The sequence below is a fragment of the Lepisma saccharinum genome, chromosome 9, assembly GCF_977018435.1.
Source record: "Lepisma saccharinum chromosome 9, izLepSacc3.1, whole genome shotgun sequence".
Lineage (NCBI taxonomy): Eukaryota > Metazoa > Arthropoda > Insecta > Zygentoma > Lepismatidae > Lepisma > Lepisma saccharinum.
This window is the reverse complement of record NC_139237.1, coordinates 66,528,885-66,556,164: the sequence shown is the minus strand read 5'-3', so window position 1 is coordinate 66,556,164 and position 27,280 is coordinate 66,528,885. Positions and strand designations below refer to the sequence as shown.

The 27,280-nt window shown below is 36.9% G+C and overlaps 1 protein-coding gene across 3 annotated transcripts; it reads right to left on the bottom strand.

Annotated features, from left to right (window-relative positions):
* Window positions 1-6,272: 6,272 nt before the first annotated feature.
* LOC145992094 (uncharacterized) lies at window positions 6,273-27,275 on the bottom strand. Of its 3 annotated transcripts, none has more exons than XM_083128321.1 (5): window positions 27,087-27,275; window positions 18,470-19,386; window positions 17,238-17,711; window positions 14,035-14,100; window positions 6,273-10,540 (listed from the first exon to the last, which is right to left on the bottom strand). In XM_083128321.1, the coding sequence occupies exons 2-5, from the start codon at window positions 19,369-19,371 to the stop codon at window positions 10,309-10,311; spliced, it is 1,674 nt and encodes a 557-aa protein (XP_082984447.1). In that variant the 5' UTR covers window positions 19,372-19,386; window positions 27,087-27,275; the 3' UTR covers window positions 6,273-10,308. The 3 variants fall into 3 exon arrangements, with proteins under 3 accessions (XP_082984447.1, XP_082984448.1, XP_082984449.1); XM_083128322.1 differs by lacking the exon at window positions 27,087-27,275 and adding an exon at window positions 25,300-25,354; XM_083128323.1 differs by lacking the exon at window positions 27,087-27,275 and adding an exon at window positions 25,053-25,103.
* Window positions 27,276-27,280: the final 5 nt, after the last annotated feature.

The window sequence follows — 27,280 nt, the reverse complement described above, 5'->3', positions numbered from 1 at the left end:
CTTGTGTGTCCATTCTGTATTTCCCTCTTCAATATGAACAATTTCCACACAAGTAGAACAGCAGAAGAGAAAAATGAAGCAAATCTGAGGCTGGTTGAACAAAGGCAACTGTATGCCAAATCCTTGGATGCCTGCATTTTTTCTAAGGTTTCCACAAAGATACTATGGAGCTACTTGGTAGCAATGACAGCAGACTCTGGTCTCGAAACTGAAAACAGGAGTGATGGGACTGACCATACCCCAATGAAAAACAACTTTGCAGACCGTCCCTCACCAGAAAGTTCAATACTGCACACGCACATAGGTGTGGCTAGAAAAAAAACAGATTGATGTTGCTGTCGACAAACTGCAAGCACGTCAAGGTCAAGCGGTGCATGAGTGTATAATGTGATATCCTGCCTATCGACTGTGTGATTGCCCAGGGTGGTGGTGGCGCTCAGTTCCGCTGTAGCTTGTAGACGAAGTGAACTCCTGTGCTCAGTCAGAAAAATGTTAAGTGTGAAAGTTGAACAGCGTATCAATTTAAAGTTTCTTATGAAACTCGGAAAATCCACCACAGAAACTTATGGTATGTTGAAGGTAGTGTACGGAGATGAGTGTTTATCACACGTTCAAGTGGTTTCAAAGGTTTAAAGAGGGACGAGAGGTGATCGCAGATGACTCACATCCTGGATGACCTTGCACGTCAAAAACAGAATCAAACATTGCAAATGTCGATGAATTGATTCGAAAAGATCGTTGAGTATTCGAGCTATTGCAAAATAACCAATATTATTACATCACTGTGCTGACGACCCTTCGTGAGCAAGTAAGAAGGCGACGACCTGATTTGTGGAAAAGCAAGTCATAGATTCTTCATCAGCACAAAGCTCCTGCCCACATGGCATTGTCAGTCAAGGCTTTTTTGGCCAAGCATGGGATGTCAGAACATCCACTCTATTCGTCGCATCTCACTCCGTGCGACTTTTTTTATTCCCAAAGGTCAAATCAGCACTGAAAGGAACCAGATTTACGAAAAAACAAAAGCGACAGAGGTCATGAACATTGCTTCAGAAAATGATTTTCAGGGGAGTACTTTGAAGGGGATAATGTTCGCATTGTACAACATAACCAATAAAAGATTTTGTAGCAACAGTCCGGTTTTTTTCTAGCCACGCCTCGTATGTACACATTAATCAAAATTTGAGAAGTTACTTTTAAGGTAACACTGCTATCAAAATTATCAAATGATTGGTATCACGATGATAAACAACAATCTATTACAGTGTTGCCAATCATTTGATAATTTTGATAGCAGTGTTACCTTAAAAGTAACTTCTCAAATTTTTGATAATTTTGATAGCAGTGTTACCTTACAAGTAACTTCTCAAATTTTTATCATCTCGTAAGAACAATTGCTAAGGGCTTCCTTTGAATATCCATGTCATTTATTTTTTTATGCAAAAGTAGCAACCTGGAGTAGTGTAGCGAGCTACTGTTTGGTAAATGTAGTTGTAACTCTATGGTTAAAGTTATTCAAACCAAGAGAATATGGTACTATGTGATGACACAAATTTTATCCCACCTGCAGACACTTTGGAATATCATTCTCCTCACCAGATTGAGCTGCTTAGATGGGAAAACACATGCTTTAATACCCGCAAGCCAACTTATCAACAGAGTATGTTGGACATTGGTCCATGAACACCCCTCCCTGTCTCACTAATATAATTTAACATTATTTCAGAGAGAAGGCAGTCAACCCATAGACCCATAGATTTAAGAAATTGTCCAAGAGAAAATGAACCCCATTGGAAACTTCTATCAAGACACTAGAATATTTTTTCTTTACTGACCAAAGCTGGTTCTTTTCATGCTATACAATACAGGGTGTCTATAAAAGAACTCTGGGGTTTTAAAACAATCATAGTGTGCAAACGGTATTAGGTAACTCAAGTTAGTTAATAACTTTGAAATCAGTAGCTCATCAAGTTTTATTCATGCTGTATAGTTTATTCTAACAAAGGTTGGCAACGCTGTGCAGCGTTGACCTTGAAGTGGCAGAGCCGAACCCAGTCAGTGCAGATCAGTGCAATCAATGGCAATGCCACAACAGAAGGTGCAGTGTGTGATACGGCTTGTAAAACCATTTGTCAATGGCTTAAGGTGTTTAAAGAAAATGTGTTCTGAAACAAAAGTCGCCAGGTAGGCTGCATGTTTCTGAAGAGGACATGGAAAGAATTCGCACTTCATGCGTAAAAAGCACCAAAAAATCCTTGACACGATAGTCTTCAGTTGGGGATACCAAGATCGACTGTTCATAAAGTGGTGCACAAGAAGCTTCGTCTAACAGCTTACAAGGTACAACTTTTGCATGAAATTAAGCCTACAGACAAGAATAAGAGATCACAGTTTGCTGGTTCTATGCTGAACAACATTGAAGAAAACAATGATTTTCTAAACAATGTTATTTTTACCGATGAGGCCACTTTTCATGTCAGTGGTACTGTTAACAGACACAATTGTCGCTCACAGCCGCCTCATGAGTTCACTCAGCATCAACGTGACTCGCCCAAGTTGAATGTTTGGTGCAGTCTTAAGCATGACTGTGTTATTGGACACTTCATTTTTGCCGAAAGAACCATCAATGGTGATGTGTGTGTACTGTGACATGCTACAGCTCTGTTTTTCCTCAGTTGGGTGATATTGAGGCGGAGAAGGGGCCCGTCTATTATCATAAAGATGGAGCTCCGCCCCACTTCAGCTTGCATGTGCGAGAAGCACTCAACAATTGATTCGGTGACAGGTGGATTGGAAGGAAAGGGCCTATTCCATGGCCTTCAAGAAGTCCGGACCTTACTCCCTTAGACTTTTTCCTATGGGGACATGTGAAGAACAAGGTTTATGCAGAGAAAATTCAAAATGTCAACCATCTAAGGCAAACCATCACCCCAGATGTGCTGGCCAGGACGTGGCAAGAACTCTATTATCATTTGGATGTGTGCCATGCTTAAATGGGGCACACATTGAATTTTAAACAAAACTTGATAACATTACCTTCAAAAACATGTATTTACTTTTTCCTGAGTTTGAGTTTTTAATAAAATATTTAGCTTCAAAACCCCGGAGTTCTTTTATAGACACCCTGTATATACTATTTATGTATATCTTCCAAGGTAACAACATGTGACAACTCATGCCACTCATATATATGGAATTACCACTGCAAATTGATTTTCAGATAAGTTTAATTGAAGGCCACAAAATTACAGGCAACTGCAATAAGCAGACAGACATATTAATGAGTGTGTTCTCATGCAACTGTAAAAAAAAAATACACTGCCTGCTTTTTTAATTTTTCACACACTCATATACTGCCCCATCAACTTTCTACAAGTTGGCAGAAGTTAATCCTGCTTCTTATATATAGGCACATTAAGATATAATTTTAACAGCAGATCTAGTTTACTTGACTTAAATTTGAACAGGAATGTCTGCATTCTACACTAATAAAGACAATATTACATTGCAAGGGTTACACTTGTAATAAAGACAGGACTCCACAATATTACAAAAACCTTCATATAGGATGACAGATCAGAAAATTTATAAAACATGGAAAACAGGATATTTAATTCAAGCACCAATAATAAAATCATTACACTTTTTTGTACAAAATTTAATGTTGTTTAGTGTGAAAAAAATGTTTTTTTCTTTTTATTACATGCAGGGTTGAGCCAATAGCACTTCTGGTACTCTTACTGATTCCAATCAATACTTATATTTGAAAATTGAAGTAATATAAAGTGTAAAGGATATCTGAAATATTCAATTTCAACTATACTATCTATATTAATTTACAGGAATTTGCTTTAAAATATTCATAAGTTTACATATGCAATAATCAGAATATTAAATAAGCTGCCATTTAAGTGTGCAATCATCTTTTGAAACAAAGCAAATCGTCATATGACTAATTAATACTAAATATTTTGCAGCCCTCGCAAGATATCAAGTCTCTGGAAAAGAATAGACTAGCATCAGTGATGGAATTCGAATCAATACTTCCAGATACCAATACCAGTGGTATCGGCCCATAATGATACATCAATATTGGCTCAGTCTTAATTAAACTTTATATTTGTTTAAACCCACAAATACAGAAGGCTGATCATGCTATATCAGACTGATTTGGCAATGTTGCGCCAGAACCTGAAACCAGTGTTGCGTCTGAGTTTGCAGTTGCCAAAGCACCATGTTTGTGCTAGCGAAATGCCACCGAAAATTAACCGTTATTGAGAAGGGTACATCATGGCTCTTTTCCACACATTTTTCGTACAACCGAATAGTGAAACAGTGTCGGGGAAAATGGTTTAACCATCAGAGTGACCACAGCTAGATACCGTGGCCAAGCTACAGAAATGGTGCTCATACAGAAACATTTGCCAACAAAAGGAGCCCGTTCGAGGTTGCCAGTGAAAATGTCACCTGAGGTGCTTCGTAGAATTCGGCAAATTGCAGTCCAGGAGAATACACCACCCCAACGTGACATGGCACAGAGGTTCAATGTGGTGCAGTATCCCCGCAGGGAATCATGATTGTCGCCGGATATGGTTACGAGGAGAAGTTGGAGATACATAAGGTGGAGAAAAACATAAAGGTGAATGCTTCCTACTTCCAGGAATCCATTATGGCCCCAATCTATCGGACAGACATCCTTTGTAAGAAGCCAACAAGAACCAGGTGCGGATCCACATGAACAAAGCATCCAGCCACACTGCTAGATCATCCCTCCGGTTTTATCAGGAGCAGGAAACGGGAATCAGTGTTATTCTCTTTCATGACATTCCTGTCAAAAGCCCTGATGCCAGTCCAATGAATTTCTGTGCATTTGGACTGTTAAAACGACATATACAACATTGCCGCCCCTGCACCCTCACTTGCCTACAGAAAGCCTGTAAGGAGGGATGGGATGGAATTCCTAAGCATGTGCTCCAACGTAGTTTGTTGCAGTGGAAATTGCTATGTCTGGCGATAGTTCATAATGCTGGTGGTCCCATAGAACACAACCGGTGATGTCGGCATGGCTTTTCATAGGGTAAGTACACTTTGCATATCGGTCGGATATAACCTGATTAACCTCTGTAGAAATGAACTGTTTCATAATCAATACTTGTAGTTTTGTTATTTAGCATTGCTTTTGTACCACTCTGGGTAACCATGACAATGAGAAGTGATTTATGAAATTCACAAAGAACGACCATGCCCAAGGAACGACTCAAACCAGATTTCAGATCTAATGGAAAATTATAAAGGTCTGGACATGTATTTCATAAACTAAAAAGTTCTGTTTCCTTACCCACAGAATTAATAAAAATGGAACATGAGATCTAATGCACAAATCTCTGCATCACACAACAGCTTTACCCTGTATATCATAAGGAAATTACTTTACCTCAAAATGCATCTGTTGCTTTAGTATACTGCACTTTTATTTTAAGACACAAGAAAACACGAAATCTCCTTTCAACCTGGCATGTCAGATATAAAGTATAATTTCTACAGACATTATTTATAATAGTTTACAAAAGAAAGGTTGATCTGGATCTATGGGCTTTTCTTTGTATACACGTGAGATGGGAAAAGGAAATAGCAAATATAGGAAATTTTGTTTTCTTGCACACCCAGAACAAAATGCGAGAACTTAATTTAGTTACTATTCACTAGTTTTGAACATATCATTAAACTTACAGATAATTCAGAAATGTCCATCACTGTACTTTGAAAGGAATACAAATTAATTTGTAAGACTGAAAATGAACACAATAAAAACTCCAGCCTCATTATTTCATAGTGGACCTCGCATATTTATGGACAGTTTTTATGTTCTGTAAATATCAGAACTTCTCATTTGCAGTAAAAATATTAAGATCATTTTATGCTATTGATATAATTTGACTAGTATTTTTTTTTTTTTTTTAAATAAGGCAAACAGATATAAACTTGGCTCATTTTTGACTTCCTGCCTCTGAAGAAGTCTTTCTTTATTGAACAAGAAAAGAGAACTTCATTATAGCAACCTAGAAACACCGTTAAGAAAACAACAGTGCACTGATTATATTTGTTTTTCACTACAATAATTAGGCCATTACTTATTACAATCACCATATTTATGTTCTTGGTCTACAACTGTGAACTTTCTAATTCCTACATCCTGTGTTACATGTAGTGTGCACTACAGATTTTATACAAAGAATTACCATTACCAGTTTATCTCTCATTTTCACCCCCCCCCCCCCACACACACACACACACACCTTGAATTACCATGTCAAGCCACATGATTTAACCAAGTGCTGATCATTTGTATCTTATTCAAAGTTAAATACAAAACAAAAAATATAAAAACCTAGGTATCGGTTACTGTAAAAATTGATATTTTATCGTTCTCTCTGCAGCAGAACTACTCTTAGTACCATGCCTCCTTTTTAAAATTATTTATTTTGAGGTGGAATGTAGTCAGTCAATCAAGTCCCATCTCTAATTTCTAGAGACTGTCCTTTATATCGTAACGGTCACATAATCATGTCCTCATTAAGCAGCTATAACATAAAAATCTGCTCCCTGTTGATGTATAGACAATTTGGGATGATACGTGATGAGCAGATGAAGTGACTCATACAAAGGAACACACCCCCAAGCTGGGTCTCAAACCTTCACCTTTTGTGGGAAGATCACGAGTTGAGCAAAATATACGCAGTCAACAGTATGCAAAAATGTCTAAAGTCGTTTTCACGTTCAGAAGACACAACGGCACTTATGGAGAAACCGCACAGTGTTGCCAATACAGCGCTAGCTCATGTCGCCGGGAAATGAGCTTCCTTTACAATGAAGGTGTTACATAAGCCTTTCAAGGGTTAATATGGTGTCTATGAATTTATGTGTATGTTGGAAACTGAAAGGTGATCTTCATTTCAGTATTAATGTCGACAGTAACGTAAACAAAAACAACTTGTATTTGCGACAGTACTAATGTTGCTCACAACAGCAGCATTGGAAATAATTGTCAATTATTAAATTTAAGTAATTGCAATTCTAATATAACAAACTGCATGAAGTTAATATTTTTACTGAATGGAAATAAAATAACAACTCGAAAACTTGGTGGTGATTAGCCGGAATGCTGCGGTGAGTCAGCTCAAGATGGCCAGACAACGTCTCCTTACTTCGCGCGCGGTTACGGTTAAAGAGAAACTCCAAATGCATGGAAGTAATATTTCTGGGAACCTTTGAGTGGTTATAGAAAATAATTTCATTATTTTCTCTACAACTTTGTCGCTAGAAGTTTTTACTTGGAATTACAGAACAAAAAATGGCCAGCAACGACATTTTCTACTGCACGAATATAAAAAATCTCCACATACTTTATTTGAATATTTTTTAATGCGAATATGCTTTAAAATATTGATAAATTCTGAGCACCACCATCACCTATGACAATTTAAAAACGGTGTCAATTTTTTTTCATAATGAATGCTTCAATTTTACGGCATGTTTCAACGTTAGGAATTAAAACAATGTAAAAATTTTGTTTTCATGGAAAATTTGCGTTTTTAATTTATCTAAAAATATGTAAGCAAGTTACCAGTTTTTTGTGTTCACCATCGTATTCTCTACAAAATTTCCTGCAAAACTGCAGGCACCGATTTTACGTAAGCTAAATTTGTAAATCGAGAAATTTCACAACAGCATGCTCATATTTTCCCATAAGAAAAGCATTGTCCATAAGAGCCCATTGTGTCTTCTGAACGTGAAAACGACTATAGTAACACATGTACAGTGCGTCAACCACTGGCATTTTCTCTGGGTGTGTAAGTCGTGTGTTAATGCACAAAGAAAACTGAAAGTAAAATGCATCTTTCTTTTCATAAATATACTGTGACACTGGGATTTAGAAGTTTTTTTCTAAAACTCAGTTTCGAACAGCTGACATTATACGGTCAGGCAAGCACGTTGTTGGCATTGGATTCCAACATCTGTCCTGCATTATCAGGCAAAAAACACCCATGCACCCCAATGTCTCCCACCACTGTGCTAAGCAAGTCAAGGTATTGTACTGTAATCATTTTCAACAACTTGCCTTGATTTTCACCCCACTATGTTTCTTTCACAATTGTTGGGCATTTAAACTTGCGTTAGAGTTATAATTATTTTAAGATTAGTTAAATTATGGTGCAAAAATATGTAGACCATGCCTGATCTCACTATGTCGATGTGTGTTAAGAAAAGTGGTTCTGGAAGAGTTTTTTTTTAGAGACATTTTTGAAAAGAACTCCATGGAATTTCAGACTGGCTTTGTGAACGGGAATAATTGTTTCTAAAGTCCACTTTATGCACAGATAGGCTAATAGGGATTGGACCTACAGTTTAAAGTGGGATCCGAACCACTGTGCAATGTGCCTCCCTTGATTTCAAAGCGAGGATGTTACCATTACGCCGCCGGGGAGGTCTGACTGGCTTTGTGGGTGTGGTTCCTATCCTGCGAGATAGCTTAATAAATTGTGTAACCGTCGACTGACTAGAAGCATCCAAAATTGACATTTATCTAGTAGTTTGCACACAAAGGCTAATTGGGACCTATAGTTTAAGGTGGGATCTGAGATACTGACTCAATTTGAATGCAGAGAACTCATCATTAGGTAACAGCATTAACCACTAGTCTATCAGAATGCACAAGGGATCATACGGACTACAATGTTTCCACCCATGTATGACAAGGTTAACTATAGTGCAACCAACTGTTGTAGCATCTTCAATTTTCATAGTCAGCTCTGTCTCCTGACCACCATGCGTTACTTGGTATTTTCAAAATGGTAACATTCCAACATGTACAAGTGCATACATACAACTGAAACAAGTGTTTCTATGAAATATGTTAACTTGGCGTTGCTAGTGGTAGCATGAAACCAGTGCTAACTTTAAAAATTGCATCATTCAGCTACATTATCCTATAGTTTACAACAATAACGTACAAAACATAGCTCACAGTGCAACTTCTACTAAAAACAGTGACTAGAATTAGAAAATAGCATCTTCCTGACAGTTTATATATTTTCACTATCATAGATAAGGAATTGTGCACGACTTTTTAAAAACATCTGTTCTGTGAATACAGAAAGCAATAAATAGCACCTCAGGAATGGAATTATATGTTTAACACACTATTTAACTATTCTACAATGATTGTTATGAGAATGCAAATAGCAATCCCTGCAATCAGTTTTTCTACATAAGCTGCCATAAGAGCACAATTAAAGAAATTTACAGGGTAATTTTACAGTGGCCCTGTGCATTTGTGGTTTTCTAAATTATATATACATCAAAGGCTGAGCGGTAGTGACTGGTAGTGACAGATACCAATGGAAACATATTGTAATGATCATATGTTCTTGCTGATTCAATTTTTCTTTTCCCTCGGCAAGGAAATTGTGTGATTCAAGCAGAAATTGGTATAGTACATGCACAGCCCTAGCAAAATTATTCTTTGGTAGGTAATATACAACCAGTAATGAGAAAAGAATATTTCCTGTTCTAGTATTAAAGTATCCAACCGAAAAGCAACAAGCGACACCAGCCCCTTCCATCTAAAGCAATATATTCACCATGCATGCACAAACAACGGACTGAGACAACACGATACACAGTATCGAGAAAACGGCCAGTCCAAGCAACACGTAAAATACAAGTGGCACTTGTAGCGTCTTCGGTTTGGATTGATTACCGATGGTTCGCTTCCAAGTAACATGTGAAGATTATTGCCTGTCACGTGTCCCTTTGGTCTGTAATTTCTCTTACGACACAACAGAAACGGTGCTTTAACATCACTTCAACAAGTTGTGGTGCTGGTTTGGCAAAAGGAGGGTCTACACCTTATAACAGGTTCCGAACTGCTGTGTAATGTGTCCCCATCAGGGATCGAACACGAGACCCTTTGATAAGAAGGCAACAACAGTATAGCTACATCATAAGGGAGGTGTGAAGTATGGAGATGAAAGTCAACAGTCAATGCATAAATCTAAGTGGAAATAATTGTACTGGACAACAATTATTATTAAACCAACATTATCCATTATTGAAGTGTCACTATTAAATGAAAGAAGAATGAATTTAGCAAAGCAAAAAGGCAAAAGAAATAAATATGGATGTAGAGCATAATATATCACTAGAGATACATAGTCACACTCCAGTAAAAATAAATAATGTTACAGTTTATGTAAGGATACATTCCCATATAAATATTATCACAGAATTGAATAACACAAACACACACTACTGAGCTGAAATCTGAGGTCGAAACTCTTGCTTCAGAACATTCCCCACAGTGTCTTCAGCCACGATGGTGAAGACTCCAGCTGAACATGCCAAATCCCTGAGGCACTCCCTTGGAATGGTAAACTCTTCCTCTCCACCTCCTTGAATGAATTCCCATGACTTGAGAACCATTCCTCCTTGATCTCGAACCTCAACGACTCTCACACCAGAAGGTGACATTATGCAACATCTGGAAAAATATGAGTATGAAAAGCAAAGTTCTCCAATTCCAATCTGCAGTAACTTAGTATTTACACTCTGTAGTCACAAAGACATTTTTGTTGACTTGTAAGTTAAAATTATAAAGTCTTCATTAAAAAAAAACACACACATATTACAGACACAGGATCTTCTCGTCAGTTTGGAATGCAGACCTTACAAATTTCCTTACTTGTCTCATCTAATGCAAAGGTACAAGCCTGACCTGAATTGACAGGCATTGGAATTCATATATCTCAGCAACCGAACCGATCTTAGAAGATCGGAAGGAAACATTATAGTTAAGAGTAAAAGATGAATATACAGGGTGTTCGAGAGAACTGAGAAAGAAAATATTCCATTTCCCATCAAAATATTTTTACACAAGATTATGTCGATTAGGTACAGGCTTCCTTTACATGAGCTGATAATAAAAACATAACTTTTTGAGTTTCTCCTTTGAATTATGTAAATTTTCAGGTAGAGTTCTGATAGTTCCCTTTACTACTAGTTCTCTCCTGGACATGCTGTATTATACTTTCAGAGGTGTAAATTAAATTACATTCAAACACATTTAATTTCTATTTTGTTTACTTGGGTGGGGAGTTCACTACTGCAAGATTCAACGTCAGCTTCGAAGTAGCAATTATCCATTAACTACCCCATTCACTGACCCCTATTCCAGGAAACATTGAAAGAGACCTTACATTTCAGATGCGCAAGAAAATTTACTGGACTCAAAACTAGTCACTGAATAAAGTCAGGCATATTGTCTCCCAAACTCTGAGGTCACTTGGGATTTTGTACACACCTATTACACAAAATGGATGTCTTCGTGGTTCTTTTGGAGTCTTGCACCGAATGGCAGACACAGGCTCACAGAGTTCGTTCCCTTTTTGCTAAATTACCTAAAATTATTGAACAATGAACTGAGAAAGTTGGCAAAATACAGGGCTACTATAAATGATTTGATCGATTTCAAAACACTGTATTTTCCAAAGTATTACACATACAGATATGAATGATACGTGAAAATAACTGCAAACTCACCACGTTTACATCGTGACACACCAGTTGGCAGCATTGTTGCAGTGCTTGCACAAAATGGCGACAAACCGAGAAAAGAGTTTTTGTGTGCTGGAGATGTTCATTTGTTATTGCAGTTCAGCGTGCATTCAGAAGAGAGTACAGAAAAGAACACTGGTAGAGCTCAGGAAACACATCAATGCTTCTCTGATGACCACTGACAGGGGATTGCTACAAAATGTATGAATGGAACTTTACTACCGCTCGGATGTGTGTCTTGCGGCCAAAGGGGCACACACAGAACATTTGTAGAATGCGAGGAAAACTTGGTGAGTTTACAGTTATTTTCATGTATGATTGAGATCTGTATGTGCAATACTTTGGAAAATACAGTGCTCTGAAATCGAATTAATCATTTATAGTAGCCCTGTATTTTCTGGCACATACAGCATGATTTTATTCTTTTGTGGCTGAAATTTCAGTTTGGAAGCAACAAACGACTGGAAAATAATTACAATGAGAACTTGCCCAGTGCAACAATAACATTTTTGACCAAATATCAAAGATGAACTGAAACAAATGTCCGGATGGGTTAACAATGAGAGCAATTCACAAGAACTTACAGATCACACCGTAAAAAAATAGGAATGGGACCGATTAATCGGTATCGGCCGATATAGGAATATCGGTGTATCGGTAAAATTACCGATTATTTTACCGATCCAATATATCGATAAATATCTTATAATTTAGTGCAAAATTCTGCCATTTTGTTGTAATTTTTATAGATAATCTCCATGCCCTTCTTTCTAAAAAAGTAAATGTCTAAATATTCAACTTCTTTTTCACTGCAGTCACCTCAAAACACATTTATTAAGGAGATCAATGAACATTTCGGGTTCTTCAAGGACCATTTCTAATTTTATATCGGATCGGTAGAATATCGGTTATCAGTATTGGTACTTTAAGGGTATCAGCCAAAATTTCATATCGGCCCATCCCTATAAAAAAGTAAAGATGCATATGACTACAAGGGCCAAACTTAAGCCATTACAATACAACTATAATTTTATCAAATTGCATTAATGCTTAAATTTACTATTTTATGAATAGAGTAATCACAATTGCTACATAAGGTACCTTGTAAGATGTTATTACAGTGTCATTTTTCCAGTACAAATGTTTCAATGAATTGTTGCTCACCTTTTGAAACTATTCCCATAAACCCAGTTATTCTGAATATGTGCAAGGTGGACTTCACACCTCATGTGCACCATTACTTAAAAGTCAGAGTTCAACCTTGTCAATTTCCTAGCTGTCTCAGTCCCCACACACGCCACCATTCTTTCAAACTCCAACCAACGACTCATTCATACAGTATTCACACACTGTGGCGAGCACCAGCTTCTACACACTTCATCTGGTTACACTGCAGTCTGACAATATTATTTTTCATTCTATGCTCATTACAGATCGCAGAATATCAAGCACTTCTTTTTGCCTGGAATTTTCTTCAGTTTTGATATTATCTTTCCTTCTGGCTGACCCTTCTTTTCTTTTTCATTTATATATACAACCTTCCTTTTTAATGTACGTACCAATGTACGATGTTTGTTTATCTAAGATGTGCAGTGGAGAAACAGCAGTGGCGTATGCTTAGTTTAACACCCGGACTAACTCACTACGACACCTGTTTCTAGGCTATGGAGGAAGGGAGAAGACTAGGCTCATTCTTGACGTCTTGAAGGAAGCCACGTTGCCATCCCAACAGTAGTTAGGTTGCAAAGTTCTAAGAATTCAGGTTGCCAACTCCTAAGAATTCAGGTTGCCAACTCCTAAAAATTCAGGTTGCCAACTCCTAAAAATTCAGGTTGCCAACTCCTAAAAATTCAGGTTGCCAACTCCTAAAAATTCAGGTTGCCAACTCCTAAAAATTCAGGTTGCCAACTCCTAAGAATTCAGGTTGCCAACTCCTAAGAATTCAGGTTGCCAACTCCTAAGAATTCAGGTTGCCAACTCCTAAGAATTCAGGTTGCCAACTCCTAAAAATTCAGGTTGCCAACTCCTAAAAATTCAGGTTGCCAACTCCTAAAAATTCAGGTTGCCAACTCCTAAAAATTCAGGTTGCCAACTCCTAAGAATTCAGGTTGCCAACTCCTAAGAATTCAGGTTGCCAACTCCTAAGAATTCAGGTTGCCAACTCCTAAGAATTCAGGTTGCCAACTCCTAAGAATTCAGGTTGCCAACTTTAGAATTGCCATTATCTTCAGTATTTCACTTTGTAGCCTTCAAGCTTCGCAGATAGGCTACCTAGCCTGAAATATACGCTCCTGAGAAACAGTTACGAACCATTTCTTACTGATGATTTGCGATTCATTCCTCACACAGAATTCAAATAAACTTTGCTTGCTACGATTAATTATACACAAAATGATTATTATCTAACTGAAAAATACTTACTTTTTTTCATCAAACCTCAGCATACTGTGGTAGCTCTGTGGTGTACTGCAAGAATTATTAAACCACCTGAAAAAAATTACAATAGAAGTATTAATAATAAGAAAATAGCAACAACATTGCACTGGTTACACACATTGATTAGAAACGTGAATATTGGTATTGGTTGTTACAGATAAATTTTAATAAAATATTTTTAAAACTAGAAATAAGGTAAAGGCACCAGTTCTCGTCATGTTAAGGTAGATATTGCATAAAAATAAATCTGTTCTTGAACATGTTGCAAAGATCAAATTTCTTTTTTTGTTTATTGAAATGTCAATGCTCAAGGAATAACATGATGGCACTAATTTGTTTCAATTTTCAAATTATGATGAAAAAAATTACAAATAAGAACAACCCTTATTTTGCCCCATAAGGCGTCACCGAAATTTTGACGTGTCCTTAAAGTTGTCACTTGAATGTACCTATAGTCGTCACTGTAACCGCTGGAATATTTCTTCATAAAAACATATAACTCATTACCTTAGCTTTAAAGATTTAATTTTATTGAGAATCTTTTATGTTGTACAACTATTATTTTGCGTATTTTTAGAAATTTTCTGCAATTAGGCTTATACATTTACTGTATAAAATGTAGTGGGTTTGACACAAATCTAATCATGTACATTCTACAAGTGAACACTTAATAACAATAGCAATAATCTTTTTACGTGTCCTTACTTAACATACCAATTTTCTAACAATGACAAATAATCAAATATTTATTAAAATGTTAATATTGATGTCATTCATTATATGTAAAATGCCATCTGACTTTCTAATCTAGAGACACAAGACTCATTAAGCTCTTTATCACCTGCTAATGTTTCTAGAAGTCTGTTTCCTTATTGAAAATGATTATACATGTGAAAATGATAAATGTAAATAGTAATGCAAGTAACTCAAACTTCTGTTTAGCTCATGCATCTCAATTTACTACTCAATTACTGTAAACATACCGATCAACACTGTCCCCTTTTATTTTCGGGCTTGGTAAAATTCCCTTGATTTGTGACATATTCACATAAAACACTTTATCACCAACAGGAGCGAAAATTTTCTTAGTCCCATCACACAATTTCATTTTTAAAACACGCACATTATTTCCCTCTACACTTCGAATCGTGCAAATACGAGTATATCTACATGTTGCTGCATTTATTTTCCCTCCAGTGATTTCTACAAGAGCAAAGGAACCAGGCTTACAATTATCTTCAATAACTTCTTCAAGTTCGACATAATTTTGATCACTTAAGTCACTTAATTCAAGGTCGGAAGAAACAGCTCCTATGAAGACATCATCTTCATCTGTTGATGACTAGCTTTTAGACAATATTCTTGTTTTCTTCGAGCATATACCAGCGGACTTTTCCTTCTCTGCTTTTTTCTTCATTCTCAAGGCTGCCCTTTCTTCTCTTGTAGTGCCAACTTGCGCTGGTCTTTACATGAAAAATGTTCTTGCCAGTCCTTTGAGCTGGCCACTGAAGGTACTCTTTCCTTTGGTACCGTTTTGCTAATCTTCGCTGGACGTGGGCCTGGCCAAAACAAAGCATGCTTGAAAGGGGAGGGAACACTCAGCAGACTCTATTCTTTCGGCACCGTTTTCTGAAAAATCACGAAATTGACTTATAGTAGAGCTAGTAGGAATTTGTTCTGTTTCATTTGGTGAAGCTTTGTTTCCAGGACTTAAGTCTTCACATGTTGGCTGAGTGTGCTGCTGCGGAGAACTTTTGTCTGTTTCAGAGGCTTCCACAAGCTTCTTTTCTGTGGACTGAGCTGAGTTCTCATTGTAAATTAAAGTTGTTCTATTTGTATTGATGAAGAATGTCTTTAAGGCAGTAATATAGTAGTCACACCAAGCAATTTATTAATGTAGTGACAATTAATTTGATTTTCCAATATCAATATTTCGTTTACCCTTCTCAGATTACTGCATTTGAAGATATCACAGAAACGTACATGGAAGAATGCAAGAGAAGGCCAATGATGTTATGAATCTGTAATTTTTCACATGAACCAATACTCGTCATTATGATGTACCAGTGCTAGTCACCCATGACGACTACTGGTCGGAATAGCACTATTGCAATGAAATTTGTATGGTAGATTCAGCACTGCGTTATAAGAACATTAGCTTCCTTTGGGCTAGAAAAATACGTTAGCCATTTTTCACCAGTGACGAGCATTGGTGCACGCTAAATTTTTTGCATGCTCCAATAGTCGACACCCGCCTTCGTGGCCAACGCTGCAAGTCAAAGCTACCAAATTTTAATCTGACACTGTATTTCAACTTTCCAGATGAAGTTAATGTATAAATAATGATTGTATATTTATACGTAACACTCTCATGCTTATAAATAAATACTTACTTGTTTAATGTTTCACTATAGAAAAAATCACGGAGAGCCGAAATCATGACCTGGTCACTCAAAAGACGTCTTCTTCTCTCAGCCACGTGGTCCACAGCAGGGGTCAATATTGCCAGTTCCTTACTAGTTTATCATTGTGAAATTGCTATGAATTTAACACCAATCTATTCAAAACTTTTCTTATTAATATTCATTCAGTGTACAAGTGACGAACACTAGAACAGTACCAAAAACCGGGTTTGTTGTCGATTTTACAGGGGCTAAGGAACGTATAATGCAGCAAATGGAAATCTACTTCAGAATAGTTTGCAATGCTATTTTTTTATATTACATAATACATTTATACATAATAATATTTTTAACACAAACTATAGTACAGTTAGCATTATTGTAGCTGTGCTACATTTGTGAATTTTTCTATTCAGTTCATTTTAATATGTAGTCCACCCCAAAAGGAGATTTTTTTAGTAAATTTTCCTTTTCTTTTTCTAATTACAAAATTCAACTCTACGGTGAATAGGTCTCATTCTTTGACATTTCAAAAACATTTCCATCCATTTGAAAAGCCCAGGTTTTAAAATTTATGTAGACTAATATATTAAACCAGCTGTTGGGAAACATCCAATACTCATATTGCATTGTAATGTTAGTACGGCATACCTTCATGTGTGTATAAATGAACAAAAAATACAGAACTGAAATAGCATCTGCAGTTTTGGAGAACGATCTTACAGCAGTGGTTCATGCATGGCAATACTTAATAGGTAAATAAAAGAACCTAGAAAGGAAACTTACTTGTGATAGTAAAGAATAGCAGCACAATTTGTGGACCAGAACGTCAAATCATCAGCTCCATTATCTTTAGCCACAGATTTTCTGTTTTCGTGTCTTGTATTACTTGGTGAATCTCTTCCATTTCCCATTCTTTTTGCAGAAGATTTTGGTGATGCATTCTGTAGTTCTTCCCTGGAATCTCCAGAAGAACTCCTCCCGGAACGATTGCGGCGACGAGAAATGGGTGACGACATGGTGTAGGTTACATTGAGATCAACAGTGAAGCAAACTGTCGAGTGTTGCGGTTCTACCCTTGAACCACGTGACATCAAGTTCTTATTCTTGTCTTGCACCGATGACAACGTGAACACTAGGTCGACGTTATCGAAGCCCCTGCTCATTATTCCATCTTGAGTGTGGCCAAGGTCAAATGTATGACCTAATTCATGGCATGTAGCACCAAGCGTAGTTGCAAAACAACCTCCAAATGTTCCCCTGGAAATATGCAAAAAGTTAAGTTTCAAAAGCACAAAAAAGTTACAAATATTACTCTGTATGAAAAGCAATAACAAAATATTATCATGTGGAAAAATGATAACAGATAACTTGCATGCCATGCAAATTTTGTAGACAAAAATACCAAGTTTGAAAAGAATGGTTTCTGTTTACTCAATGATCGATCAACCCTTACCAGAATCATCAGAGAAGAAGAGTGTGGGTGGGTGTTCACGCATGCATATGTGGGTTACCTATATTTGCTACAATATGAGTTTTTGTATTGATGCATATAATCCTGTTTTGAGAAGGAAGCTTTATTTCCAAGTTGAAATTTCATTATGTAGCAACTTCAGGCTCCACCAAGGATTCGAACCTGGGTTGCTGGCATACTGTGCCATTGTTCTACAAACTGAGCTACAGAGCCACCCCTAGCTTCACCTATTTTTCACTTTTGATATTTTACCTGCATGGGCAAAGTCAGGGAAGGTTCCATAGATCAGATGATAGAGCAATGGTGCGGTATGACAGAGACCCAGGTTCAAGTCCTGTTCTATATGCTTCCATTAAACTTGATACACAAATATGTGAGGTATGATATAATTTCTGCATGGAAAGTCTGCAGCAACAGTGGAAATTCAAATTACGCAATAAAGAGAGAATAAAAAGAAATAAAAATCAGATCAATTTATCTAATAAAACCACTATAATCAATTTAAATCTTTAAATTTAGTACACAAAAAGGATAAGTTACATACCTGAAACAACTATCATCCATAAGCTTCTGATGGTCAATTTTAGTTGTGTCCAAAAATCTTGGTATGATTTCATCTACACTCTTCGGCCATGTATGAAGGCACGCTGACCCAAATATGGCAAGGCCTCCACCCCCTAAAGCAACATGAGCCTGGGTATTGGTCAAAATTTCATCATGGGACTTAGGCCTCTGTGCACTAGATGATGTGTACTTTGTGCACGAGAGAAAGGCAAGGAATTTACGATCACTGGCACCAAGTGGTGAACTCATCAACTCGCGTCCAAAATGCTCCCATAAATCACCAGAGTTCATCCCGTAGGCTCTCTCAACAGGTAATTTACTGTAAAAAACTTTGCATGGTTCCTCGGTGGGGTTAAGATCAGCATCCAGCTGAAAGGATTTTCGACCTAGTCCACGCTCATGCAACTTTTCAGCTACTAAACACTGAACCAGTTTTGCACCTAGTGCTATCTTCTCGCATGCACTGTGAATGGAATTATCTTCTCCTTGTGGTGCCTGGAAGCACCCATCGTGTCCGTCGCATATTATGTACAAGGGCGTGACACAGTAAGATGAATTTCTCGGCCTGTAATTAATACTGATGTCCGAACGTGAACCGCAATACTCCAAAGCTAGCTGATTAGTTCCGTGATGAAGTTCCACTATGCACTTGAAATGCATATCTACAACAGGCCACTCACTAACATGTTCTGCATTGTTTATGTCAGAATAGGATAACTTGAGATTTGAGAAACTTATCGCTAGTTTGCATGTGTCTAAGTTCTGAGTTGTTATGACTCCTTTGATTAAAACGAGAGAGTAGCACACAACTTCTCCATTTTCCACATTAGAAATAGTAATGACATGGTTATCTTGAGAGCATACTTCTACCTTTGGCTGCATCTTGTAAGCATTTGTCTGCAATAAGAAAATGAAAAATTATTTACATAACTTCTAGCTGGAACATGGAACTGAAACACAAACACTATACATTGCCCACTCTATGGCTTTCCAACAATGCAGATATTGCTGTGAACATGTAGCATGAACATCATCAGAAATTTTGGTACTAATCTGAATTTCCTCGACAGATTTCTTCATTTTTACAGAAGAAACTACTTAATAAGTAATAAGTTCCTGCAGCATTGTCTCACATCTGGAAGGTGTTTTGTGTGATGTAACAGATTTCTTCAAATTTAAAAGTTTGGGGCTCATTTGGGGGTATGTGACTCCGACCAATTTCTAACATGGCTTTAACAGGGACTCTATAGATAAAGCCGGGGAGCTGGAGCGGAGGCGGGGCCGTGTTAGAGGTTGGGGGTGGTAGGTCAATTATCTCAGGGACGGAGCCCGGAATCGGTGGGAAATTTGGACTCAAAAATTTCAAACAAAAATATTTTTTTAGTTTAAATTTCCCACCGATTCCGGGACGAAAAATGTGAATACACCTTAAAGAATGTTCCGCGAAGCAGATAGGTAAGTACAAATGTCAAAAATTGACAAAACGAAGAAGTTATAAGTGTCCAGGCAATATCAGATTTTTACTGAAATTTTTGTAGGGGGGTGTGAAGCCAAAAATATTATATAGAATAATAATAATAGTTATTATACAACAATAACAACAAACATTACTACTTTGATCTAGTCAAAACACCTATAACTCATTTATTTCATCCTTTTTATCATTGCTACTTACTTATTCTGCATTGCGGAACATTCTATAAGGTGTAATTATGAATTTCTCACGAAAATAATTTGAATTTTTCATATTACGAGTAATTATTGTTGTTCCTTTTTTTCTCTCCCGTGAGACACAATATGGCACGAGCGTTCCAGATCATCGCACGTCGTGCACGTGTTATGTCGATTTGGAGTGGGTATGCAGTGTTTTTAACCTTCTAAACCAAAAAAATACCTACTTCAGTGTTATTAATTTTCTATTTTTTCCCGTGTTTGAAATTATGCTAATACCTAAAATTTGGGGTCATATAACCATTGACAGATAACCACACGAACCAATCACGGTAAGGTAAGGTTAGGTTAGGCAAGCATAGCTAAAATTTGGGGTCATGTCATCATCTTGAAAAAACACAGGGTGGTTGGAAACCGTGACAGGGGGTTACGTCAGCAAACGCACGGAACCTCCGGTTCTTGTAGAGGAAGTAAATGGAAGGGACGGCAATTCTGCTTCTATGGCGCCGACCGATGTAGTTGTGTCTAGTTCAGCTCCCGCTAAAAGTAGAATTATTTCAGATATTAGGTGTGCCAAGTGTTGTAAAACAGTGAGGAATGGTATAATTTGTGATAACTGTGATAAATGGAACCATTTTCGATGTGTCGGAGTGGACGAGAATGATTTACCAGATGAAAATGTGGAGTGGAATTGTCCGCGTTGCTACACAGACGCCCAAACCGGCAAGATGGCGACCGATTACGCTAGTAAAAATAATGAAGCATCTCTAATGAAGATTATTGAAATATTGGAAAATGACTTACGAGTTCTGAAGATTGAAAATGAAGAGTTAAGGAAGAACACTACTTTTCAAGCGGAAAATGAAGGTAAGCTGACCACTCCAAAGCAAGTAAGTCCAAGACAATGGGAAACTGTCCGCTATAAAGCCAGAAAGAACAATCAAATTATTTTTAACAATAGGACGTTTCCGGTTCTAAAAAATACATTTGAGCCTCTATCAGGTTTGCCCACTGATATAGAGGAAGAAGAAAAAAGTGAACAACAATCTCTGAGTGAAAAATACGGAGTACAGACTAAGAACAAAACTAGGCCTATGAACATTTGCATATATTCTGATAGTCAGGGAAGAGGTGTTTATTCCAATATCTTAAGAGATAGTAATCATAAAATTACAAGTATTGTAAAGCCCGGGGCAAAATTCTGTGATGCTACAGCCGAGGCATTAGTAAACAGCTCAGTTGACATTCCAGTTCTGTTAGCAGGAACAAACAATGTTGCCAGAAATGAAACCAAGGATCTTCTGTTTTCCCTAAGAAGTAAACTTCAGGAACTTCGAAGTGCCAGGCAAGTGTGTGTCTTCTCCGTGCCCCGACGACATGATCTGCCGCAGTGGTCCATCATCAATAGAGAAGTAGACAAAGCAAATAGTGAAATGTACAAGATATGTAACCGTTTTAGAAATGTTCTTTACATAGACATAAGTAATCTAGGAAATAGGTTTCATACTGCACATGGTCTGCATCTTAATAGGTTAGGTAAAAAATTTGTTAGTGATAAGATATTGGAATTAGCAAATAAGTGTGCTCCTTCTGAGCCTATCCCTCTAAGTTTCAATAGTGATACTTTTTTAGATCATTAGGTAGGCCTATGCCTAATACTCCGAAAGATCATCAAAGTAAATCAGAAGTCAGGCCGGTAGAAGTTATTAATAGTCTTAGTAGTTTTAATAATAGGCCTATGTCTAATATGCTTGAAGATCATCCAATAAATACAAAAGTCAAGCTTGCGGAAGTTGTTAGTAGTAGCTTTAATAATCAATATAAGCCTAATGAAATTGTAACTCTTCTTTGGAATATCCAAGGCTTCTCAAATAAATATACCATTGTTGAAGACTATGCCTCTACATTGAATGCCGATTTCTTATGTATAATTGAGCACTGGCTACGTCCCAGCGAAATTGATCTTTACGGTTTTAAGGGCTACAACTTGAATAGTAGTTATTGTAGACCCACTAGAAAACATGGAAGATGTGCTATTTTCATCAAGAAAACCTTTTCTCACAGGCCTGTCCACAGTGTAAACAGCATGTCTATTGAAATGGTATTTGAGGTTACGGCATCTTTTCTCGTAGAAATAAACACTATCTTAGTTGCAGTATATAGGCCGAATGTTGAGTGTAAAGATTTTAAATTATTTATTGATAGAATGCACAACCTCTTAGAACATGTGTGTATATTTAATGCTAAGATTATTTTATGTGGAGATTTCAATATTGACTTTCGGTTAGTAAAGAATCTAGAAGGTGTTATGTTAAATAATCTATTTTCCTCGTTCAACTTAGCTATAACTACAACTGAGATTACTAGGCCCAAACTCGGAGGTGGAAGTTGCCTTGATAACATAGTTACTGTTATGGATGGGTTAATTAAAAGCTCAATTGTTAAAACTGTTGTATCTGATCATTGGGCAGTTTTACTTAAGTCTCAGGTTAATTTTCCTAAAGTCTCATCTAAAATTGATACCAAAAACTGCAAGTTAAGGGTGGGACTAATGAAAGAGGAAAATATTTTAAAATTTCACGATGAACTATCACTTGTTAACTGGAAAATTATGTATCGTTCTGTAAATAATATAAATGGCAAAGTAAAATTTCTAATGTCTGAAATGTCTAATTCGGCTGAAAGGGCATTTCCTCTAAAGTATGTTGTAGGCAAACTTACTAAACATAAACCTATAAGGGTTAGAAGTAAAGAAATTGACAAACTCAAAGGAGAATGTGAACGTTTTTATGACTATTATATTAGTACTGGTTCAAATGGCATGAAGAATCTGTATATAAATAGTAAGAAGAAATTATATAGATTAGTTAGGGAAACTAGCATTAAGGTTAATGATAATTTTATAAACAACTCTAGTAATAAGTCAAAAGCAATGTGGGATATTGTACAAAAAGAGAGTAATTCCATACATGAGACCAGAAAAGATTTTAATAACCAACTTAGCGCGTCTGAACTCAACAATTTTTTTATTAATAAAGTTGAAGAAATCCTGAACAAAGTTTCATCTTGCCCAAGTAAAAATGATTCAAGTTCTTATTTAAATGGATTATTAAAACCTACAACTACTTTTAATTTTCATCTTGTTGAAGTAAAAGACATTGAAAGAGCAATCATTAAAATGAGTAGTAGTAGATGTGAGGATATTTATAACTTAAGCTCTATCATATTGAAATATGGAGTAAATTTTATAAAGGAACCTTTAACTCACATTATAAATTCATGTATTATTGGGTGTGTTTTCCCTGAAGATTTCAAGCTTGTAAAAGTGATACCCATATTTAAAAAGGGTAATAAGTCTTTTCCTGATAGTTACAGACCTATTTCGTTGGTTCCAGTCATATCAAAAGTTTTTGAGATTGTCCTAAATAATCAGATTGTTGATTATTTTGAACAAAATAAGTTATTTAGTAACTCTCAATTTGGCTATAGAACTGGGCTAGGGACTGTTAAGGCTGCTGTCTCATTCTTGAAAAATTGTATATTAGGGTTAGACAGTAAGGAAGTTGTTAATGTGAAACTATATGATTTGTCCAAAGCATTCGATACTGTATCTCACTCTCTTCTGCTAAAAAAGTCAAGATTTTATGGTTTTGAGGATGGAGCGCTGTCACTTTTGCAATCATATTTAAGTGGGAGATCTCAGAGAGTAGTTTTTGAAGAAACGGAGTCAAACTTGTTACCTGTTAAACATGGAGTACCTCAAGGATCTATTCTGGGTCCTATTCTTTTTATTATTTACATAAATGATTTGCCATATAACATTTCAACACCCTTGGTCAGTAGTTACCTATTTGCCGATGATATCAATATCTGTTTGAACTCCGATTCTAATAATCTTTTAAGGTCCTCATTAAAATCTACTTCCGATATTGTACAGGACTGGTGTACTGCTAACTTGCTTTGTATAAACACTGATAAGATCCAAAACTTGGAACTTACATATTATAGTAATAATCATAATACAGGGCATGAAAAGAATTCTGTCACCTTTTTGGGATTCTTAATAGATCATCATTTGGAATGGGAGGATCATATCAGTAGAGTTGAATCCAGGGTTAGCAAAGGGGTTTATTTAATCCGTAGGTTAAGATTGTGTGTAAGCTTGAAGGTTCTAAAAACTGTTTATTATGCACAGATACACAGTCACTTAAGCTATGGTACCTTACTTTAGGGTCATCAGCCTTCAATAAAAAGGTTATTAAAAATGCAAAAAATATGTGTAAGATTAATGTGTGGTCTTCCAAGCCGTGGCCACTGTAAGTTAAGTTTTGTTAGACTAGGTATTATGACAGCTCCTGCTATCTTTGTATTCCAATGCCTACTCTATATAAAAGAGAACATTCACATTTATGAGGAGTTAGGGTGTTCACATGCCTATCAAACCAGAAATAGGGATTGTTTAGATGTAATTACAAGAAGACACAAAAAACCTTCTACTACATGTCAGTTAAGTTTCACAATGCTCTCCCTCTGTCTTTAAGGCAACTGCCCTTTTTAGAATTCAAAAGAAAAGTACAAAAAATATTAACCGATAACTGTATATATAGGGTAGAAGAATTCTTTGAAATTAATTGTATTAGGTAAAATAGTTATGATTGTAAAACAATAATGATAACAACTAAATTTATGTAAGTGGTGTTACGTTTCTAAAATACTTTTTGGATGTTTTTTTTGTAAGATCTATAGATACTTTATATGTACATTTCTGACGATTGTAATACATGTGATGTTCTCACATGTTTCTACAATAAAAATTATTATTATTATTATTATTTTTATACATATAAACATGAATTATTGCTAAAAAAAGATGAAACGATGATAGAAAATACATTTGGGAACTTCAACAATGCTACAGAAAGTGTAGTAAGTAGTTTCTTGTGTAAAAATGAAGAAATCCGTTTTGACTAGTTCAAAGTGTTACCCAATAAACTGCTAAAAATAAACCAAATTCTATTCCACTGTAAAATTCAAACCAAACCATTAATTGTTCCGCTTCTATGAATATTCATTAAAATTTCGGTAACCACCAAACGTCTCTAATTCCCTTATTTTCGTATTTTTCACATTGATACTTACATATTCTGCATTCGTAAGGATTCTTCTATTTCGCGTTTCGTTTTTTGCAGGCAAATAATCTCAATTTTCGAAATATGGAGTATTTTTATTTTCTTCGCTTTTGCTTGCGTTACACGCGATATGGCGGAGAAATCTTGACTAGCGTAGTCCATGATCAGTGGTTATGCAGTGTTGCGACCTTCTTCATAGCAAAATATCTAGGTACTAGTATGGAGAATACGTAAGTACGAATGTGGAAAATACGAAAATAAGGGAATTAGAGACGTTTGGTGGTTACTGAAATTTTAATGATATGGATAACAACATAGGCCTTTAGCCTAAAAATAAACTTCAGTCTGCTGACGTCAGAACGCAAGGTAGCAAGAGTGTTGTGCGATAAGTGATTGAAATAAAACAAAGCAACTGATTGTGAAACAGGTACACTTCTCATACTCTCACTTAATGGCGCATGGATAGGTTAGTAGGGCCACGCAAAGGTTTCAATAGTGAAAAAGATAGCCCCACGAACCATTGGCGCTAGCCCCACGAACCATTGGCACGTGGATAGGTTAGTAGGGCCACGCAAAGGTTTCAATAGTGAAAAAGATAGCCCCACGAACCATTGGCGCGTGGATAGGTTAGTAGGGCCACGCAAAGGTTTCAATAGTTAAAAATATAGCCCCACGAACCATTGGCCCTAGCCCTACAAACCATTGGCGCTAGCCCCACGAACCATTGGCGCGTGGATAGGTTAGTAGGGCCACGCAAAGGTTTCAATAGTTAAAAATTGGTTTCGAAAAAAATATTCGTAGCCCCACACACCATTCTCGGATAGCCCCACGAACCATTGGCGCTAGCCCCACGAACGATTCACGGATAGCCCCACGAACCATTCACGGATAGCCCCACGAACCATTCACGGATAGCCCCATGAACCATTCATAAATAGCCCCACAAACCATTCACGGATAGCCCCACGGACCATTCATGGATAGCCCCACGAACCATTCACGGATAGCCCCATGAACCATTCACAGATAGCCCCACGAACCATTCACGGATAGCCCCACGAACCATACATAAATAGCCCACGAACCATTCATAAATAGCCTTAGAGATACTGGGCGAAAGGGGGGTTATAGCCCCCATCAACCTCACATTGAGCACGCCACTGATCCTGTGCACGTCATGTTGTCGCAAGTTCGTAATCAGAAATGATGAACAGTAACTCACGTTTATTTACATTCTAGAACTGTTACACAGTTACAAAACCACGTATTTGGAAACACTGACCGGTTGTTACGTCATGAAACGCTCGCAAGTATTTGGTTCACGTAGTAGACGGACATCAAGGGAACAGCTTTCGTGCATTGGAGTGACATTAATGTCGAAAATTACATGATTTACCGGCAAAAAAATTTCAACGAGGTGAAAACAAACTTCCAAGACCTTCCTAAAGTATAAATAAACCCATTTCGGTAAGTACTTTCTCCTGTAAAATTGAAGAAATACGTTTTGGGGATACGAAAATTTTACCCCGGTATTAAAATTTCTGGACATTATAAAATAGGGCATTGCCCCCTTGGACAGAAATTTAAACAAGTACCAGTGACTATATGTGTGGGCAATAAGTGTACAACACTATACATTCGTGCTGGACGACATATAAGGTGCACGTCTAAATTATTTATTGCAATTTTCCCAAGATTCTCTTACGCAAACCTTATTGATTACTACTGCAATGCAGTATTTCATTCAGTTGACAGCCGGTATAGGTGTAGAACTACACTCGCATTTCTTCAACTTACCGACCTTAGTGCCTCTACTCGAAACTCTTAGGATTATTTTTTTTCCTTTCTGTGGTTTACAGAAGATAGAAACGCACTTCTTTCCACTAAAATTGTTTTTGACATGAGAAAGAGTACTAGAACCTTTCCTCGGTCAATCACTTCTTCGTTCTCCTTCGCTCGTCTGCTGCTGCAGCTGCTCGCGCTCATGCTGA

Excerpts from the sequence above, each read along its gene's own strand:
- LOC145992094 (XM_083128321.1), bottom strand. The coding sequence starts at position 19,371 with ATGCAGCCAAAGGTAGAAGTATGCTCTCAAGATAACCATGTCATTACT. Across the intron at positions 14,101-17,237 it reads GCTATTCTTTACTATCACAA|GTGGTTTAATAATTCTTGCA; the intron begins GTAAGTTTCCTT and ends AATTTTTTTCAG. Across the intron at positions 10,541-14,034 it reads CTGAGGTTTGATGAAAAAAA|ATGTTGCATAATGTCACCTT; the intron begins GTAAGTATTTTT and ends ATATTTTTCCAG.